Source organism: Aristolochia californica, unplaced genomic scaffold (genome assembly GCF_029961685.1).
Source record: "Aristolochia californica isolate CCGP_79_NKW_82.1479 unplaced genomic scaffold, dmAriCali1.0.hap1 SCAF_5, whole genome shotgun sequence".
Taxonomy (NCBI): domain Eukaryota; kingdom Viridiplantae; phylum Streptophyta; class Magnoliopsida; order Piperales; family Aristolochiaceae; genus Aristolochia; species Aristolochia californica.
Window position 1 is genome coordinate 3,477,315 of NW_027182214.1, and position 20,724 is coordinate 3,498,038.

The 20,724-nt window shown below is 37.4% G+C and overlaps 1 protein-coding gene across 1 annotated transcript; it reads left to right on the forward strand.

Moving 5' to 3' along the window:
- The first annotated feature begins 7,399 nt into the window (after positions 1-7,399).
- On the forward strand, positions 7,400-20,664 carry LOC137966088 (U2 small nuclear ribonucleoprotein B''-like). Its single transcript, XM_068812564.1, has 5 exons — positions 7,400-7,567; positions 16,712-16,884; positions 19,175-19,268; positions 19,756-19,841; positions 20,175-20,664. The coding sequence occupies exons 1-5, from the start codon at positions 7,495-7,497 to the stop codon at positions 20,457-20,459; spliced, it is 711 nt and encodes a 236-aa protein (XP_068668665.1). The 5' UTR covers positions 7,400-7,494; the 3' UTR covers positions 20,460-20,664.
- The last annotated feature ends 60 nt before the right edge of the window (positions 20,665-20,724 follow it).

Consider the following 20,724-nt stretch of genomic DNA (forward strand, 5'->3'; position numbering starts at 1 on the left):
CAAGTGTTATAGTGAAGTTTAGGTGTCACAGACAGGGGAATGGAATAAACAGAACATCAAGCACATGGATCAAAATTGAGCTATCAGTATAGAAGTTCATTTATGAAGAATAAAGAGAGAGATTGAACTATTTTGGCAATATAATGATATCGTCGTTCCGAATACCCAATATGTTGGTAGTTAAAAGATATTCTCCCTCGTTATCAGAATAAAGTGTTTTAATCTGTTTACCAAATAAATTTTCAACAAAATATTTAAAACAGACGAATATATCATACACATGGAACTTTCTTTTGAGAAGGTAAAATAACATATATTTCGTAAAATGATAAAAAAAAAATAATATAATATTTTAAAATCATCAATAGAAGTAATGGGAGAGGTCTATACATATGAGAAAATAATATCAAGAGGTGAAGAAGAGACAAGATAAGAGAGTAAGAATGGTAATTTGTGACTCTTATTGAATTAAAAAGAATTGCAATTGAAATTAAAATTTAGAGGATATGATAAATCTAACTGAAAAGTGGACACTATGTGCCTGAGAATGGTAGACGATAGATGACCTAAGCGATGATGTCATGCAGTCGAAGTGGTCTTGACACTAGAAAAACCGATTATTGGCCATTCGTATACACCATTCTTAGTTCAACCCTGCAAAAGTGTTGCCCATGTGTAAAGATCCTTCACACGAAAAAAAACAGGTAAAAATTCAATGGAAGAATTGTTAGCTTTACATTACTGAGAAATAAAAATAAGATTCTTTTGTATTGTAGGAACACAGAGAACATTATTTAAGGAAAATCGACATGAGGGTGTAGAAAGAGATTTGTAACCAATATGAGTAATAGGGAGACCCGTGTCATCACCAATCACAATGTCGTCAGTGTCGTCATAAGGAGTGTGAATAGAGAGATTGCTCAAGTCCGTGGTAACATGGTGTAATGTTCTACTATCCAGAAATCAAGTAGAACCAATAGAAGAGTTGGCGGTTGTGGTTGTCATGGTAATGAAGGATGAGGTTGCCAGTGAGGTAGTTGACGAGCAGCCTAGGGCAATGGCAAGAGCAGTTGCATCTGAAAAAACATAGGGCAATGTGGAATGGTGTGTCCTTTTTCAGGATACCATTAACAACGACCAAGGTAAGGTCGAGGCTGCTATCGACCATTCTATGTGACAGTGTTAGTGAGACCTGAGGTTGGATCTATCGATGGGCGATAGGAGGACGTCTTTGGTTGTCGTTGATGACAATTACTTGATTTGCTAGCATTGGAGTGAGAATTGGCTGGATTTGTTGAAGCTGGAAGTGGAGAGGAATAAGCTTGATGGACATGTAGCGAGAGTTCCTTGTTGATGAGTTTTGCATGTAGTTCTTCAAAAAAAATTGGCGCGTCATGACCATTGATAATATCGACGAGTGGTTTGTAATCATCGTCGAGTCCATCCAAAAATTTTCTCAGTGAGATCCTCTACATCCATAGCTTTTCCTAGGCCACAAGTTCATCGATACATGTTTTAATAAACTGTATATAATCGGTAATAGATTGAGATCCCTTAGCAGCATGCTTGAGTTGTTCCTTGATCTGATTAATGTGACTACCCGAAGGGCAGGCATAAGTGCACACCAGAGTATTCCAGGATTCATGAGAGGTCCTAGATTGAGTGATAAACGAAATGAGAGATGGCATGAGAGAGACGTCAAGAGCACCAAAAATCAGTTTGTCCTAACGAAGTTATGTATGGTATACGGGATTGGGAACAATGAGATTATTGACAATCTTTGTGGTTGAGGGCGCAGGATGGGAACCATCAATGAACCTGAATAGATCATAACCGATAAGAATGACTTCCATCTGAAGCTTCTAGCAAAGATAATTAGTGGATGTAATTTTGACAGAATTGTGATGTTAAGCACCATAAGAGGTTTGGTTGGGTCATGGGTATTTGGAATAGTGGTTTGAGTCTCTTCAAGAGCCATGAGGACAAAGTCAGCCAGGGCTTCGAGAAGCAAGGTATTTTTTTCTTGCACGTACGCAATTCACACGTGAGCTTGCACGAGCATTTAAAAAAACAAAGTTAGTACGAGGGGAAAATAATTTCTCCCCTGAACTTAGGTTGCCCTGGTGTGGTTCTGTCGAGACAACGCACGGGGGGGTCTAGGCGGTGCTGGCGAAAATCTTTGGGAGTTGTTGGTGCGATTGTCATCGGAGCTAAGGGCTGCAGGCTACAACTTCGACAAAAGTTTTAGAGGAAAGCTTGAGCTATTTAGAGAGACGGAGAAGAGGGAGAGAAAAGTACCAGGTACTAGCGGTGACAACAGCAGTGGCGGCTTCGGACGGCCTTTGGGGTCCATCTGTGGTGGCGATTTCCAGCAACGACGAGCCTACAACTATGGTGTTTCTGATTAATTGAGGCTCATATCAAGGTTTTTGACGGGGAGAAAGGATGAAGCAGCAACTTTGGAGAGCTCTCAACGACGGGAAGGGAAAAAGGATTGTTGAACGAGAACTCTGATACCATATAGAAGAATCGGAAGACGGAAGTAATTTTTCATGTTTTTCATAGATGAGGAATAAGGTAATTATACAAATTACAACATAGACCATAACAATTACAAAGATTACAACTCTTCAGCTATGTTTCGTAGTTGGATACAAGATTTACAGTTTGAGTTGGAGTATATCTTGAACTCGAGCAACCTTTATACTTATCTCTATTAATCAACTCTCTCTAGAAGCGTATATGCTTTTTTTGAAAAAAATAATGTATTGGAGATACTAGGAAAATACAATTTCTCTATCAACATTATTTTTTTACTCTCCTTGTTCCTTGCATCAACTCCTTTTCCTTCTTCTCTTATTTCATTAATTATATCTTTAATTTGAGGATTGATCACCTTTCACATGTATTAGTGCAGTTACTATAGATTCTCATAAGATCATGAAACTTTTTTTATCTTCCATAATGTGTACAATACTGAACTTATGAAAAAATCACTCCTGTTTGTTCCACATGTAGTAAAAAACCACTCTTTTTCCTTTTAATTTTTGCCAAACCCATAGTTTGATGGTGTAAGTGCAACTTGAGCTGTCCCAATTACTCTCAAAGTAGAATTCTTAAAAGATAAAATAATAAGCAAACAACTATTACATAAATAGAGAATTAGTAGCACTTGGTAGGTCAGGTGACATTTAAAGAGTGGGTGAATTGAGTATAAAATTAAAAAGTTTAAGTGTTTGGAGTGCAATAAATGAAATCTTAAACACAGATGCACACAACCACAATGAGGCAAAAAAATTTTGTTCTTGATGTTCCTTTAGTGGTAATCACCCCGCAAGAACTCTTGCTCTAGAAAAATTCACTAATTTTCTTTACTATCAAACTACAAAGAAATCATCAACTCTCTTTTAGCCAAGTGTAGTACCCAACTACACTTATCCCAATCTTCCCTCAAGAGGTTTTCTTTTAACTAGATTTTGCATCTAGTGGGCACTTCCCTTTCATGACAATAAAAAAGAGAATGAAACTTACACCTTTCTATTGAAGAGATAAACAACTCCTAGTGAGATTCAAGCTCCAATCCTTTAAGTACATAAAATGAACTATGTAGAGCTTGCCAGAATTAGGAATGCCAATAGATATGAAGAGAATTTTAAAAATTGTGACAAATTTGAGGTTTTTTCTCATACAATAGGCAAATTCAAAAATTTTGTCACAATTATTTTAGAAGGTTTTGGTATTCCAATAAATGTTCATTCAATTACTTTAGGACGAGTTTGGATCCCTATTTATAAGTTTCCTACCGGAACTAACCATTGCTTACCATTGTATAAATAGTCACTCTTGAGGGATGATCTATCATACCTTTTCAATGATCAATCATTCGACTCCAACAACTATACTTTTTCCTCCCCGAGGCCTATTGATCAAATATTTTGCAAAGTTTTAAAAATCTGAATTATCAATCATACTTTATAGCCATTGATCAATCATGCTTTATACACTTGTTTGGTAGCTTTTTAGATAATCAATCATACCCATAAAAGATGATTGATCATGCTTTATAATTCTTGACTTGTAACATTTTTTATGATTGATGATTCTCATATAGAATAATCGATCATACTTTATGCTAAAGTTTTGTTGCATTCTGAATGATCCATCATATGTATAGGACAATAATCGATCATACCTTTTTGTAGTATTACAATTAAGCTCTAAGCATGGGTTAGGAAAACTCAAGGGATTTATTATTTTTAAAACATTCGTATGAGATTTCAAAACATAATTTTAAAAATCTTTTATGCTCTAATGCTCCAAAGCATACTTTTACCTTGGAATTTGAATTTGGATGGCTATCCTCATACATTGTTAGAGTTCTCAAGATTCTCTATGAGACTTAGACTCTAAATCTTCAAGTTGTTATGCTTCCTTGTAAATGGTTCTTCAAGATGACTTGTTCTTCATTTGGACTAGGTCTTTTATTTTGATTTGGCTAGTTCTTCCTCATAGACCTTGATGTATATATCTCAAAAGCAATGTGTATTTCTTCATCCTGAAAATACTCAATTTACAATTATCAACTCCGTAATTTAAGTTTTATTATCATCAAAATCAAGGTCATGAATCAAAATAGGTCAACAATTTTTCCCTTCTTCATGATGACAAAACTTAGCATATGAAAAATGAAAGCTCTCCTAACTTTATACATGTTGTTAACCTAGATTGACTCTCATCCAGATTTTGATCACAATAAAAATTAATTGAGCTAATAATTATAAATTAATCATTTCAAATGCTACATCTTCAAGAAGCACAATTTCAACGGTCTTTGCAAAGAAATTGATAAATTCATCTCAAGACCTCAAACTCAAAGAAGTGTCAAGTCATCTTAAAGAAGTACCTATAAGAAGTTTGAAGACTTGAATACTAGAGTCAAATCATGTAGAAACATCTCAAAAACTCTAATTTATAATAATAGTCTATGCATATTAATGTTTAGTACCTTCAATCCGAAGGTACATAAGATTTTTAGAAAAAAATTCTTTTCAAAATCGTGTTTAGCCAATGCATACTAATGTTTAGTACTTGATAGAATACTTTAGGACAATTTTTATCATGCTTAGAAACCATTTCAAAATACTGGCAATTGGCATTATTGATCATCCAACGTGATCGATCACCCAAAGTGCAGTCTGGCAAGCAATATAAAGCATAATCGATCAACCTAACTAACTTGATAAATAATATAAAAAGTGTCTGTTGAAAGATGGGCTTCTGCTCACACGACCAAGGAAAACCCACATATCTAAGAGTATTATAAGATGGGCCACACGACCAAGGAAGACCCACAAGATGGGCCCAAGCACATAAGAAATAGGACCCACCATGTTGACCACGAGCTAACATCCTCATCACATAAGTTGGAAGATAAAAAAAGACTCACAAAGATAACCACAAGCTGACATCTTTATCTTATGGTCACGTCATAGAAGAGTTTTAGTTTGAGTTATGTTTGTCTTCTATTTATATTGAGTTAATTAATTATGCTAAGGTTTATCCTTAAGTGTTAGAGTTTGGGTGTAATTGGGACAAATGTAGTTTTATTGTAATTAGACTCTACTACCTTCCTCTATTATAAATATAGGTTCATATACTCTGATTATAATAAGTTAATGACGTCAATGATATATTTCTCTTTTCCATAAATTCAACACTGCCAAAATGAGCTATAAAGCATGATCGATTATTTGCACTGGATTTGACTGATCATACTAAGTCTAAGCATAATGAATTATAAAATATGATTGATTATAACAACTAGCTTGAGCGACTAAATAAAAGCATGCGAAAAGAGGCATAAAACATGACCACTCATACCCCTTTATATAATCGATCATACTAACTTTTGCACTACTGTTAGGACTGTAAAGCATGATTGATTAATCGGGTAGGATTGATTGATCAATAACGTTTTTCGTTAAGGTACAAAAACTGTTGATCGATGCTATGTTCGATCAACAAGCCTAGCAAATAAAAAAATATAGTCATTACACATGATTGATTGATCAAGGTGTTTGTCAACTTTTTTGAATGGCTAAATAACTGCTAGTTTAGTTAAAAATCTTATACATAACCCATCAAACGTCCTTTACACAACTGATTGAGCATTTACTTGAAAACCAAAAGTATTCAATATCCATTTACTTGAAATTCTTACTCAAGCCTACTTCTGAGAGAAAAGAACCTGATTTTGTATTTGCTTTCAAATCTTTCGACTTTCTTTTTATCCTACTATTTTCAAGCTCCATCAAATTCTCTCTTATGTCAAAAGGATTGGAGACTTGGATCTCACTAGGAAAAGGCTGATTCTCTTATTCAAGGATATAAATTTTCTTTTTCTTTTGTATTTCACTTTAAAATTTTGTTGAGGTTTTCTAAAACCTCAAATCTAGAAAGGGAAGACCCATTAGAGTTAGAATGTAATTGTATATCTCTTTGGGAGAGTTTGTAATAGTATAATAGGGTATTACACTTGGTTTAACGAGAGTCAAGATCTCTTTGAGATTGTAATTTCCAGATAATAGAGAAATTAGTGGAATTTTTCCGAGTAAAGGTTCTTAGGCGGTGATTAACAATAGGAAAATATCTAGAAAAAATCTTTGTATTCTTTTGTGGTGTGTTCTTATTTACTTTATTACTTGCATTAATTTTCATTAAGCACTAAAATTTTATTTTGTATATTTCAATTCATCCCCCTCTTGAGAAACTTCCTGGGCCAACAATTATTATCAAAACAGGCCATTAAGCTTTTGAAATCAAAACCTTACTTGATTTCATCAAAATAATTCATCCCCCTCTTGAGAAACTACCTGGGCTAACAATTATTATCAAAACAAGCCATTAAGCTTTTGAAATCAAAACCTTACTTGATTTCATCAAAATATTTCAATGGCATTTCAAGATAAAAGGCTCCTTTCTGTCTATCTATCTATCTCTTGGGACAGGAGAGAAAATACCAAGGGAGAGAAAGGAGAGGAAAAAAAAGAAGAAGAGGTGTATAGACGAATTTGAGCTAAGAGGAAGTAGCTTGAATTCTCTACTCCATACCTTGAGACTATATTTATAGTTATGTGGAGATGTTTACAATGATTATAATGCCCTTAGGGCTACACGTTTCAAAAGGAAAAAAAAAACATAAGAGGATATACACTAACTTACATAATTATAATTCTATGCCATCTCTATAAAAATTCTCGTTATTTACTAGCCATACCACCTCTACACACATGGCTATTAGGGTTTCTCCTTATTTGCTAAAAGTACTTTGGGTCGGCCCGTCAGGTATCCACATTAGAATGAAATTCTTCTTCTAATCCACTGGGCCTTGCTCCGTATGCCAACATTTACATAGCTATCCAGCTTCTGCGTTCAGAAATCTCTGCTCTCTCGTCTTTGCTTTGAGGTTTAGCAGTTGCATTTCCCTCCAAAACCATGCTCTCAGCAGATGTTCCTCCGAACCAAACCATTTACGTCAGAAATCTCAATGAGAAGGTGAAGAAAGAAGGTATCCTCGCCCCCGTCCTTCTCCGTCCTCAAAATTCTCTTACCTTGTCCTGCAATTCATCTTAGGGTTTTGGATAGCTTAATTTCGAACTTGTATTTCTGCCTATTATTCTTTTTTGATAATAACCTAATGTCATTGATGGGTTTCTTTAACGGAGTTTTGCTTTAAGTGAGCAGCTGTCGAATCCGGTTTCCGTTTAAGTGTTAGGTCTGAGTTGTTAGATTGTTAAGATTTCGAAATGTACGTTGTCAGTGCTCGAAGGAGAGGGAACATCCAGCATTCCATCGGGATCACTTGTCTACGGATGCATATCATCTTCGGTTTCCGGTGTAAATCTCTCTGATTTCAGAGAGGTTTTTCAGTATATTCAAAACTCTCATACCCAATTTACAGTTTCCGTCGGGTTTTAGAAACCCTATTCGAAAAGGAAGAGGAAGGCAGAAATTACAAGTATGCCCTTGGACCAGAATTTACAAGTATGCCCTTGGACCAAAGAAAAAGACACATATGCCCCTGTACATATACATATTTACATTAACACCCCCCCTCAAACTTATGAAGGGGCAAGTAACATAAGTTTGCCTATGAGATGATGAAAACGAGCAACTGGATGCGATTTGGTGAAGACGTCCGCAAGTTGAGAGGTGGAGGAAACATGGGGCAAGGTGAGAGAGCCTTGTAAGTAGTGATGCCGCACAAAGTGACAATCAATCTCAATATGTTTCGTACGCTCATGAAAAACCGGATTCTTGGCAATCTGAATGGCACTTTGATTATCACAAAACATAGGGGTAGCAGACAGTTGAGGAAAGCCAAGTTCTTCAAGTAAGCGGCGAAACCAAATTAACTCAGCAGCAGTGGTGGCCATAGCCCGATATTCTGCCTCGGCAGAAGAGCGAGAGACTACAAATTGTTTCTTACTTTTCCAAGCCACCAAAGAATTCCCAAGAAAGATACAATACCCAGTAGTAGATTTGCGATCTGTCGGATCACCAGCCCAATCAGCATCAGAATAACCAGAGAGAACCAAATCAGAGGTGGAAGACATAAGTAAGCCATGATGCACAGTGCCACGTAAGTAGCGTAAGATACGGAGAACTGCTGTCCAATGAGTGGTACGGGGGGCGGAGGCAAACTGACTAACCACATGAACAACATAGGTAATATCAGGACGGGTTACCGTCAAGTAAACTAGGGACCCAACTACCTCTCTGTATCGGGTAACATCTGACAACAAGTCACCATCTGTAGGGCTAAGGCGATGATTGAGTTCAATGGGAGAATCTACAACCCGATCATCTGTCAATCCTGCTCAACTGATCACCTCAGAGATGTATTTGGATTGAGACAAAATATAACCTTCAGGAGAATAGGCAACCTCAATACCCAAAAAATACCGTAAATACCCAAGATCCTTCATTTCAAAGAGAGAGTGAAGGTGTCGTTTAAGGTTGGCAATGCCAGCTTCATCATCACCAGTCACAATCATATCATCAACATAGAGAAGGACCACAATATGTCCCACAACAGTTTTACGAATGAACATGGCAGAATCATAGTTGGAAGCAACAAAGCCAAGCCGGATCAAGGAGGAACTGAACTTCGCAAACCAAGCACGGGGAGCTTGTTTGAGACCATATAAAGCCCGTCGAAGGCGGTAAACATAACCAGCAGGATGAGGAAGACCTGGTGGTGGCCGCATATATACCTCCTCGGTCAAATCGCCATTTAAGAAAGCATTTTTAACATCCATTTGATGAAGATGCCATTTTTGAACTGCTGCAATAGAAATCAAGGTGCGAATAGTCTTCATTTGAGCAACTGGAGCAAAAGTCTCATCATAATCAAGTCCTTCTGTTTGGGAGAACCCTTTTGCAACTAACCGAGCTTTGTAGCGCTCAAGTGTACCATCAGATTGAGTTTTGATTTTGAAAATCCATTTACAACCAATAGCATGCTTACCGGGAGGAAGTTGAACCAACTCCTAGGTACCTGTTTGGTGCAGGGCTGTGAGCTCATCATTAATAGCTTGTCGCCAATTTGCATCGGATACAGCTTCCTTATATGACTTAGGCTCAACAAAAGAATGAATCTTAGACAAAAAGGTTAGATAGGGTGAAGAGAGCACATAGGAAGAGGGACTATACCTCTGAGGGGGACGGCGAACACGAGTGGAAACTCGAGGGGTGGCAAGATGCGGATCACCAGAGTCCAGAGAGTCGAGAGGGAGAGGCGCCATAGGAGAAGGTAAGTCAGTACCTGCATGTGACTGTTGTGAAGGCATAGTAGAGGAGACCTCCGGATGGAGGGGTGAGTCAGTGGACGGATGGTGAATGAGTAACTGGTCATCATGGGGCTCATCAGGCACAAATGGATCAATGTGTAACAATTCTGTATTATGCAAATCAGGAGTAGACAACGGAATCCGAAAGTAACAGAACTGTTCCAAAAACTTAACATTGCGAGAAACAAAAAGTCTACCAGACTCAGGATGATAACATCGGTATCCTTTTTGACCAAAACCATAACCTAGAAACACACACAATGTAGATTTGGCAGATAATTTAGTGCGATAGGAAGGGGGTAATAAAACAAAGCAGGCACAACCAAAAACTCGCAAGTGATCATAGGTAGGACGAACACCATACAACCGTTCAAAAGGAGAGATACTGCCAGAAACAAATGACGGAATGCGATTTATCAAATAAGTGGCAGTATGAAGGGCTTCCCCCCAAAATTCAGAAGGGACAGAGGCATGGAGCAGTAAAGAGCGAGCAGTTTCAATAAGATGACGATGTTTACGTTCTGCAACACCATTCTGTTGAGGTGTGTAAGGACAAGACAACTGATGAATAGTGCCCTCAGACTTCAGAAAATCATTCAATAAAGATGACATATATTCACCACCCGAATCAGAGCGAAAAAATTTTATGTGAGTGGAAAAATGGGTTCGCACCATAGCACAAAATTGAACATAAATAGAATAGAAGTCTGATTTCCTATGCATAAGAAATATCCAAGAGAAACAAGTAAAATCATCGACAAGCAATGCATAATATCGAGCCCCACCTTTTGTGGATACAGGTGCGGGTCCCCAAACATCAGAGTGAACAAGATCAAAGGGAGAGGAGGTAACTGAGTGACTCAATGTAAAGGGTAAATGACATTGTTTGCCAAGATTACAACCAACACAATCACGAAGAGGGGAAGATTTAATAGTAGAGTCTAACATATTGTGTTTGATCATAAACTGTAAACGAGAAGCAGAGACATGTCCTAAACGAGTATGCCATAAGTAAAAAGAGTTATCTACAAAAAGTAAATCTTGCAACATGGATTGAACTGAAAAACTAGACACCTGCAAAGATACTGGCAATTTTAAATCATCAAGCAAGTAAAGACCACCTTCTCTATGGCCTATCCCAATCTGCCTCCCGGACTGGCGATCCTGTATAAGACAATGATCAGAAGCAAAGGTAATGGTGAGACCCAAATCAGTAAGTTTGCCAATTGAAAGAAGGTTAACAGCTAGATGGGGAACATAGAAAACATTAGATAAAGACCAAGTAGGGTGAGTGACAGTTCCAACCGAGGCTAGTGGCATGGGAGAGCCATTAGCCGCTTGGATGTTAACTGGGTGAGAAGGCTTAACACAATCATGTAAAAGAGACAAGTGGGGTGTCATATGGTGTGTGGCTCCAGAATCTAAGATCCATTTATGAGTGTCACTGGGGCCAGCCAAACAAGAGATACCTGTATGAGATGCAAATTGAGTACTGAGAGCAGACGATTTGCTAAGAATGCGAGTGAGCTCGGCAGCTAATGATGAGAGGTCAGACGTAGAATCACTGCTGGTGGGAGCTGGGGCAGAAGATGCATCTGAACTATCCAAAGATCCAATGGCAGCAGATGGACGAAAACCTTTATGCGGAGGTGGACGACTGAAGGCATGATGTGGTGCAGATTTGAAATGGCCTTGATTGTGACGACTAGAGGCATGATGTTGTGAAGGTTTGACATTGCCTTGAATTTTATTGTTGCTTTGCAGTGAGGGACACTGGTGTTTCCAATGACCTTTACCATGACAGTAGGAACATTCATCTTGTGGAATTGGCACTTTTGGCTTCCCTGATGATTGATGAGTATGAAAGTGTGTTCCAAAACCAAGTATGCCCCCTGATGATTGAGTATGAGAGTGCGTTCCAGAGACCAGTACGTGTGACATATCTGGTGATGATGTCTTACTGGAAGAAATCCCACCTAAAGACCTCAATCGTGTTTCTTCAGCCAACAATTCAGATACAACTGCAGACAAGGTGGGTAGCGGAGCTCTATGGATCATAGATCCTCGTATCAGTTCAAAATCATTGCGAATAGCCATAAGAAAGTCGATAAGCTTGCGATCATCACATGCTCGGGTATATTCAGGGAGCTTCCGAAAGGAGGGTGGATCCATCATATATAGTTGATCCCACAGAGGAGTCATAAACGAGTAAAATTCTTGAATTGTACGATCACCTTGCTTAGCAGACCGAAGTTCTGTCTCAATTTGATACCTTTTGGCAAAGTTTGTCTGTTCATACAGAGCTTCCAAATAGTCCCATATTTCTTTTGCAGTCTCATACTTCAACAGTTGCAAACTGATAGACTGATCCACTGAGTTGTTGATCCAAGTGATGATCTTTGCATTATCAGTCAATCACTTCTTATTTTCTTTGATGAAGTCATTGGATGTAAGTTCTGGAGCAGTAATACTTCCATTAATGTAATCCCAGAGGTCTTTTCCAATTAGAAAATTTCGCATCACAAACTTCCAGAGTGAGTAATTACTCCCATTTAACCGGACAGAAATGACCTTCATATCCTGACTAATTGAATCCATATATAGGTAATTCCAAACTGAAACCAGCTCTCAGCCCAGCCACTATAAGCACCTTCCCTCACAAACACAAATCTATATCACAGTTTCTCAAAATTAATATTACTAGGACTTCAAGCACCACCAATAGAGGTATGTCCGAAACCCACTCTAAGACCCCAAAATCAACCAATTTCAATGTTAAGCCTACTGCAGAAATTTTTTAGAATTCCACGAGTCCGTAATGCCTTCCACGGACAGAAATCGCACAGGTGAATACCAAAGGTCGACGAGACAGAGCAAACAAGCTGTAAATATCCGAGAAATGGAGAGGAACCAACCTTTGTGGGCGCCGAAACGAGGATTCAACTCACGATAGGGCGTGTTCGGGGTGGCGAGAGGTCTTTAAGCACCAGGGATCACCGGGCGAGGAGCAGACGACCGGCGTGACAGTATCAGACGAACAGAACGAGCACAAACCGAGCAAATAAAAAAAATTTCGAGTGCGAGAGCAACCAAACCACCTTAGACTAAAAAATCGAAGCGAAATCGCGTGATTTCCCGCTCTGATACCATGTAAATCTCTCTGATTTCAGAGAGGTTTTTCAGTATATTCAAAACTCTCACACCCAATTTACAGTTTCCGTCGGGTTTTAGAAACCCTATTCGAAAAGGAAGAGGAAAGCAGAAATTACAAGTATGCCCTTGGACCAGAATTTACAAGTATGCCCTTGGACCAAAGAAAAAGACACATATGCCCCTGTACATATACATATTTACATTAACATCCGGATTGACTTGTTCTTTTCGTCCCTTATTGAGCATTTCTTATCATTTATCCCCGTTGAATGAAAGAGACATCTTCTGTGCATTGATATGTCTGTTTCTTGAGAATGCTATTGTTTTCGTTTTATCAGGTCGCCCACGAAGGAGATGAACGAGTTGGTTTTGCATATTAAGTTCTTAATATTTGCTTAGAATAACAAATGACAAAAACAAATGAAAGGAAATATAAATTCTAGAAAGTAGCCAATCGGCATGAATAGACAGACTATAAGCTGTCCAACTTTGTTAATAACTAAATGATTAGTTTTACTTCTTTTTCTTTTGTTTTTAATGTGTTGGGTGGGGAAGGGCATGCAGGATCTTGTTATGGCTTCTCCTTGCATATGCTTGGTTTAAGATCCTCTATGAGGCCTATGGACCCTAAAGATACACTCTGTCTTCTCACTGACTAGACAATATATGCCACAGATTAGTCATTGGATAGAAATTGGATGTCACCATGTCCGTTTTCTTATGTTCTATGATTAAACGTTTTTAGAGTTGAAGTAGCTAAATTTTTGGATCTCAGGGTGCTTGCTAATTTACAGTGAGTTGTCCTTTAAGTATGAATTGTCGACATTGTCCCACGACTCTGTTGACACTGCTATCCTTTACAGGTCAAAGATAAAGAATATAGAGAGTTCATTCAATTATTGTTACTATTTTGTTTAGAATGTTGAGAATTTTATCAAGAGGCAAAGAATATACCAGATAAAAAACAGCCAGCCAATTACATCAAGAAAAACAGATACAAGAAATCATCAATCACAAAATAATTAAAGGTTGATTCTCTGTTGGGAATGCCTGTCCATGCCAAATAATCTGCCATAACAATGAGCAAGTCATCCAGGATCTGTGAGTTGACCTCATCATGTGCAGAGATTATGTTACTCATTGTTATTCAGTATCTGTTTGTTCTTAGTTTTCTTAGTTGTGCATATTTGGCTTCCTATTAGCTTAATTGTTCTATTTTTTGCCCAATTCTTTTTCTCAAGTTGTATCGCCCCCAAATTCGACTGCTGGAGTCTCTTCTATTAGCAGTATAGGCATTGCAGTGCTCAACAATAACTTAACTTAGAGTTTCATCCCTTGCGGAACTCTCGGCTCAAGCATGCCCCATGTGCTCAGCCGTTCCTTATTGTGTCAGAAAATCAGAAATTCAACACTCAATTTTGTCGAACTTAGAATCTTTTGGATGATATCCTGAGGCTCATGGGATTTGGGGTAAGATGGAGGTCCTGGATTTGTAGCTGAATCACCTCAGCAACATATTCACTACTCATCAATGGAACAGTTTGTGGTTTCTTTAAGGGTTGAAAGGAATAAGACAAGGAGACCCCCTCTCTCCTTTCTTATTCATCTTGATTGGCGAATACTTGTTTTTGATATTCTTTGCAACTAAAGGGAAGGGTTGGATCCAGCCTGTTGCCAAAGAGGATGATATTGACATTCCCAATCTTCAATTTTCAGATGACACAATCTGTTTTTGTGAAGGAACCTTGGAACAAGTTAGTAGGGTAAAGGTTTTTTCTCAATCTTTTCCAGATTACCTCTGGGTAGAAGCACAAAAACCTCTTGAATAGGTAACTAATATAGTAATTAAATTACAAATGAATAACCTTAGTCCTAGGTGATTTTACTATAGCAGTAGCAGTTCAAATTCAATATTAAGATGATTTCAAAGTATAAGCATGATTAGATTTAAGAATAATAATCAAAATTTTGAAAATAGCTGTGGAAAGACTCCAATTGAGATTCTAATTTTTAAAGAATCACAACCAAAACATAAACTGAATTCGATTCAAATGATTTCATAGTATAAGCAACTAAGCTTAGTATGAAATTTCTATGTACACATACTAAATTTCAAATTTAAAGTATTGTGTACTTAGCTTTTTTGAAAAACCTCCTAGTTTTGGCCACTTCCTCTCATGTTCGAGAATTACAAGTTGTTTGGATGTGAGGGAGAGTGTGAAAACATGTTGGTTAACTATAGCAATGCTTAGTTAATAGTGTGATGCGTGAAATTGATTAAATAGAGCTTTATTAAGTCGTAAAAAAACTAGCGATTTATAGTAGTTCTTCTTAGAGAATGATTTTGTCCTTTAAAAAATGGCTAAATCAAGTTTTAAAATAATGAAAAAGGCTTAATATTATCGATTTGAGATGCTAATGACAATTATATGTCGGTTGGATGCTCTTTGGCCGGTCGAACGGTTGCTTTGCTAGAATTTGAACTTGGGGTTTCTTTGCCAATTATGCTCATTCAAATTTCACAATTAGTTTTTAAGTGATTGTTATCATCAAAATTAGCTTAATGGGGATTTTGAGAGCAATAAGATCATTGCAACATATTCCATAGCTTGAGTATAGGATTGGCAATGGGTTAGGTTTGAGTTAGGTCTAGGGTGGGTAACTTAAACCTGTTGTTAAACAGGTTGACCTGAAGTTGACCTGTTTATTAAATGGGTGTAAATGTAGACCCATACCGGATTCATTTGGGTTCAGGTTGGGTTTGGGTTAACAATTTTCAATATGAAAAATAAACAATATAAAATATTATAAGTTTGGGATTTGGGATTAGAATTTTTTGAGCAATTTTTTTGTATTTTCTTTTTATGCTTAGAAAAGGTATTAAGAGACAATTTTTTTTACTAGTTGAAGCTATATGCTTTGGCTTGAAGGGGAGTAATGGAAGGTATATCTAGGTCTTATTTAGTTTACTTTATTTTCTAAGTTTTTTTTTTTAGAAAAGAGATTCCTAGGGTTTACAAGCTGCAAGGATATGGTTGTAATTTTTTATTTTTTATTTTTTTATAGGCGAGGGGTTAGAAAACCCTAATATCTGCTTTCTCTTTTCTTTCAGCAAATTCCAACATGGTATTAGAGCAGTATGTTTGCGTGGACCAAAACCCAGTTTGTGCTTCATTGAGAGTTTGCTAGTTTGTGTGCGAAGTTTGTACTCACATCTCAAGTTCGTTATGTGCGGTCTGGACGGTAGAGGGAGTGTTGAGTGGGAAAAGTCCCACATTGATAAATATTAAAAAACATTGTTGGGTATAAGGTTGAGCAATGGGCCTCCTAAGTGGCTAGTTATCTTAGGATGAAACCAAGTTCAATCTTAACACACTTTTTTAGTGTGAATTCGAGAAATATGGGGTGGCTAAATTAACTCATAAATCTCATTATAAATGCTAAGAAACTACCATGATGGCACACAACCCGAAGAACATGACCCAAAAACTACCAATGAGTCACTTCAACTATAATTAGAATAAAAAAATTGTCAAAAAATTATAATCCCATGTAGGAGTGTTGTGTTTTATTATCATACACCTATTCACCATGATTTCAATCTTATTTTTCCATGCATTTAGAAGTAACCTTATATATAACTGCCACTAGGTGCTTTATTATTGAAATGGTCTGATTATTACGTATATGGTTTTCTTCTTTGACAGAGCTAAGGAGGTCTCTTTATGCATTATTCTCTCAATATGGAAGGATCTTGGATGTGGTTAGTCTGAAGACCCCTAAACTTCAAGGGCAAGCATGGGTTGTCTTCAGTGAAGTTACTGCTGCTAGTGCTGCTGTGCGACAAATGCAGAGTTTCCCATTCTATGATAAACCAATGGTGTGTTTATATTAGCCAAACTCGCAATGAGTTCTATTATTTCTTTTGGGATTTGTGTCTATGTATAAAACCAGATCCTTTGAGGTGATTGGGTCTGGTCCAACCGGGTTCAATCACCTGTTGAATCGGGTATGATGTCATTTTAATTTAAATTTGAAAAATAAAACCAAGATCGTTTGCTTCCCTGATTGACAACTTTTTATTATTATTTTTTTTTTTTGGGGAAGCTTGGCCCTTCCCCCTTTCTGTGGGTGGGGGAAGGGCCGCTGCCCTCCCCTGTACAACAGAAGGGGTGAGCCCTTCCCCACCAGCAAAAAGGGGGGTGAAGCAGAAGGAGTGCATCCCTTCCCTCTCTCCCCCTCCTCTTTGTATCGTGCGGTGGAGTACTCTTTCCCAGTGTGTGTGACCTGGTGAATCAGCCATACCAAACTGGGTTTTGACCTGATTCTGGGTCTTCAGTATGTGCAACCCTGGGTTCTGGGTCTGTTTGAACCTGGTTCAACTGTCCCGTCCGATTTGGGTTTTACAGCTATGGTATGTGTTCTATGAATTGATATTTTATTTGGACAAAGTTCTTAAACCTAAGTGAGGAAAATATTTAAATACTTTTCTGCAAGAGTAAAGATATATTTAACCTTTGTTTTGTCTCTGTTCCTTCTACAATAGTATCATCCAAATTTATCATCGCTTGAGTGGTACTTGGTTCCATAGTGTGATATTGTTTTTTAGTTCATTAGTTATTGTTCTTGTTGTCTTTCGTAGGAAAAAGGACATGTCTTGCTTACTCTCTATTGTAATTGGCATTTATGGGGCAGCCAAATGCCTGAACCTTTGTATCATGCGAGTATTGCCGGTTAACCCTTTGAGGTTTCAGAAGGTGGAAAATCACACTTAAGTTCTTGATCATTTTGACTATATCTAGCGTCCCACAATACAGTTCATTCTTTTAGAAGAACACAACTATTTTTTATTGAAATTGTTAAGATCCATTCAGAAAGTCGAACAAATGATGGAATGGTGAACTTCTGTCAATGGCCTACTTATTTCAGGACATCAAATGCTGGGCCTAGCTTGTGCTTACGTGTGCCAACTGTATTAAATTTCGACAAAGTCTTTTATGGTCTTTGAGTTTGAAATTACTAACATATTGTAGTGATATGTGAAGTTTGGAATGACGAGCTGGCTGACCCAGACTTAGTTATAATGTTATTGGAGGCTCTTTGTTGGCCAGGTTTTAGGTGCTAAAATGCTGCATGAAGATATATAACCTCCTGGTCTACTTTTCTTTTAAGCCTGGAAAACTGTTCAAAGGGAGAAATATGTTCCATGCAGATACAGAAACCCAAATGAATAAAACTCTCAAATTTTCTTTTCTTGTCCTTTGGTGCTTTGTCTTTAATAACACTCATTTTTATACAATTCTGTGCAAATGATGCTTGACACCTACAGTTAATTGCTAGCTAAAATTCTTAGTGCTGGAAAGATACCTTCAATAAGAGTCATAGTTTTTTCGGTAATGAAAGCTCAAGAAATTGGTGCAGAGCACATAGTAGATAAATTCTGCAGGATGAAATACTAAAGGAAAGGAAAGAAAGCTGCTTAGGAAGATTATTTTTAGTATCTTCTATTTTTTTGGAAAGTCAGCCAAATTAGGAAAGTTCCTTTTTCAAGTCAGCTCTTGTTTCTAGAGAAAGTTAGGGAAGTCTATTGTTAGTCATTTTTATTTTTGTAGATTGTTTGTCCGAGTCAGTTGTTCCTAAACTGGTTGCTGGAATTTTCTCTATGCCTGATTTTTTATTCCAAGTAGAACTTTGATTATGGACTTCAGTCCTTGGAAAGTCTTAAAGTATGTAACTTAGCAAGTCTGATAAGAAATTCAGTTCTTGCAGGTGATTATTAATATGAGATTCAACAGAACTGTTGTAACTTGGGTTTTAGATTAAATTTAATAGAATTAAAAGAGCACCTTCTTCTCTCCGTTTTCTTAGTTTTGTTTGCTGAATCTGTCCACATTCCAACTGCTTCTGAGCTGTGTCAGAAATGCAGAATATCGTTTTACCCTCAAGATATTCCTCCAGAATATTTTGAAGGATCAAAGGTTGTATGGTTGTTAGTTTTGCCAGGGTTTCAATTTTTTTTTTATAAAAAAAGGTGTTTGTAATATCTGATGTTTTAAAATTATTATAGTTTGATAATTCATGCATGATGTTCAGACATTTTCTAGAGTAATTTGGGGAGCATTATGTATCTGGCTTTGCTGAAAATGGTCTCACTTCATTGCTTGGTACAGCGACTACAATATGCAAAAACTAAATCTGATTGCGTTGCAAAGGCGGATGGCTCTTTTGTTCCAAGAGAGAAGAAAAAGAAGCTGGAAGAAAAAGGTAACTCTGTGCTGCCACTTTGCATCATCAAAGGTGGTTTGATATATTTGGGTTAAATTTAAAAATCACGTGTGTGCATGTTATCATATAAAGTGGCATTTATCTATTTCAGATAATATTACATGCATTTGTCTGATAGCACTTTAAAGTAAATGTATATGGAAGTATTCTACGACTACCATGTATTCATCAGTTGGTTTGAGTTGGGCGAACTCCCTACTTCATGAAATAGGTCTCAGTTACTTGGGCTGTATTTAAGCTTTGGCTCTGTCACCCTTAACCATGTAGAAAGCTTTACTTAAACAGTCCACCTGTACCTCTATTTTTGTTATAAACAATATCTAGCAACCTTTTGAAACCTGGAGATGCTTTTTCAGTTTGTTCCTGGAGGCACTTTTTAGTTTCTAAACCTTAAGAAAGAGAGTTGCCCCTGCCTATTATTGTTTGACATGCTTTTCTCAAAATCTACATGTTTTTATGTTTGCAGCTGAAAAGAAACGGAAGGCTGAGGAGACACCCCAGTCTGGTGCTGCTGCAAGTGGAATCGGTTCTCAGGCTAATGGAGGGCCATCTGTAAGATTGCTTGCTTTCATCTTGGCAGTTTCAGACAATTTGCCTTTTTTACATAAAACATGGAAGAAATATTCTTTTTGAAAATCTCTATCTTCTACTACTTTTTTAAAATCTCAGTCATTTGGCGATTTCATCCATCTGATTAGTAGGCAAGTATTAACATCGAAATAAAAGCGAACAGCTTTTCTGGGCATGCTGATCTTTCTCGTTTAGTAAGAAAGTAAAATGAGGAAGATGGTTTCCAAAGTTGTAGACTTTGAACTGGTGTGGTGCTGTCTCATTAGGTGCAAAAGTAGTGAAATTGAAATGAGATACTTGTCTAATCTTTTGTAGGATTCACATGGATCACGGCAAGGAAAGGGTGGGCCGGATGCAGCAGCCGATCCTAACAATATTCTTTTCATCCAAAACTTACCTCATGAGACCACTAGTTTGATGCTTCAAATGCTATTCCAGCAATATCCAGGCTTTAGGGAAGTCAGAGTAATTGATGCAAAACCAGGTATTGCCTTCGTAGAGTTTGAAGATGAAGTCCAATCATCAGTTGCCATGCAAGCTCTTCAGGGTTTCAAAATCACTCCGCAGAGCCCCATGGTCATTTCTTATGCCAAAAAGTAACAAATACCTTGTGGGTATTCCTGCTGAAACTTTTTTCTTCTTCTTTAGTTTTAGCTGGGTGGATGGTGCCCTGTAACTACATCGCAGGCGGAAGCTATTTTTCTTCTTCAATTGATTGCAAATCCCTTAGATGTAAAATGGAATTTACAACAGCAAGACTGCTATTCTATTGCGTTTTGCTAGTTATAAGATTACAATTGGAGGAGATCGTTGAGCAGAAACAATTGACTGTCGTTGATATGCCTAGGAAAGAAAGTGAATCTGA

Coding starts and splice junctions, on each gene's coding strand:
- LOC137966088 (XM_068812564.1), top strand. CDS start 7,495: ATGCTCTCAGCAGATGTTCCTCCGAACCAAACCATTTACGTCAGAAAT. Junction 7,568..16,711: donor TGAGAAGGTGAAGAAAGAAG/GTATCCTCGCCC, acceptor CTTCTTTGACAG/AGCTAAGGAGGTCTCTTTAT. Junction 19,269..19,755: donor AAAGAAGCTGGAAGAAAAAG/GTAACTCTGTGC, acceptor TTATGTTTGCAG/CTGAAAAGAAACGGAAGGCT.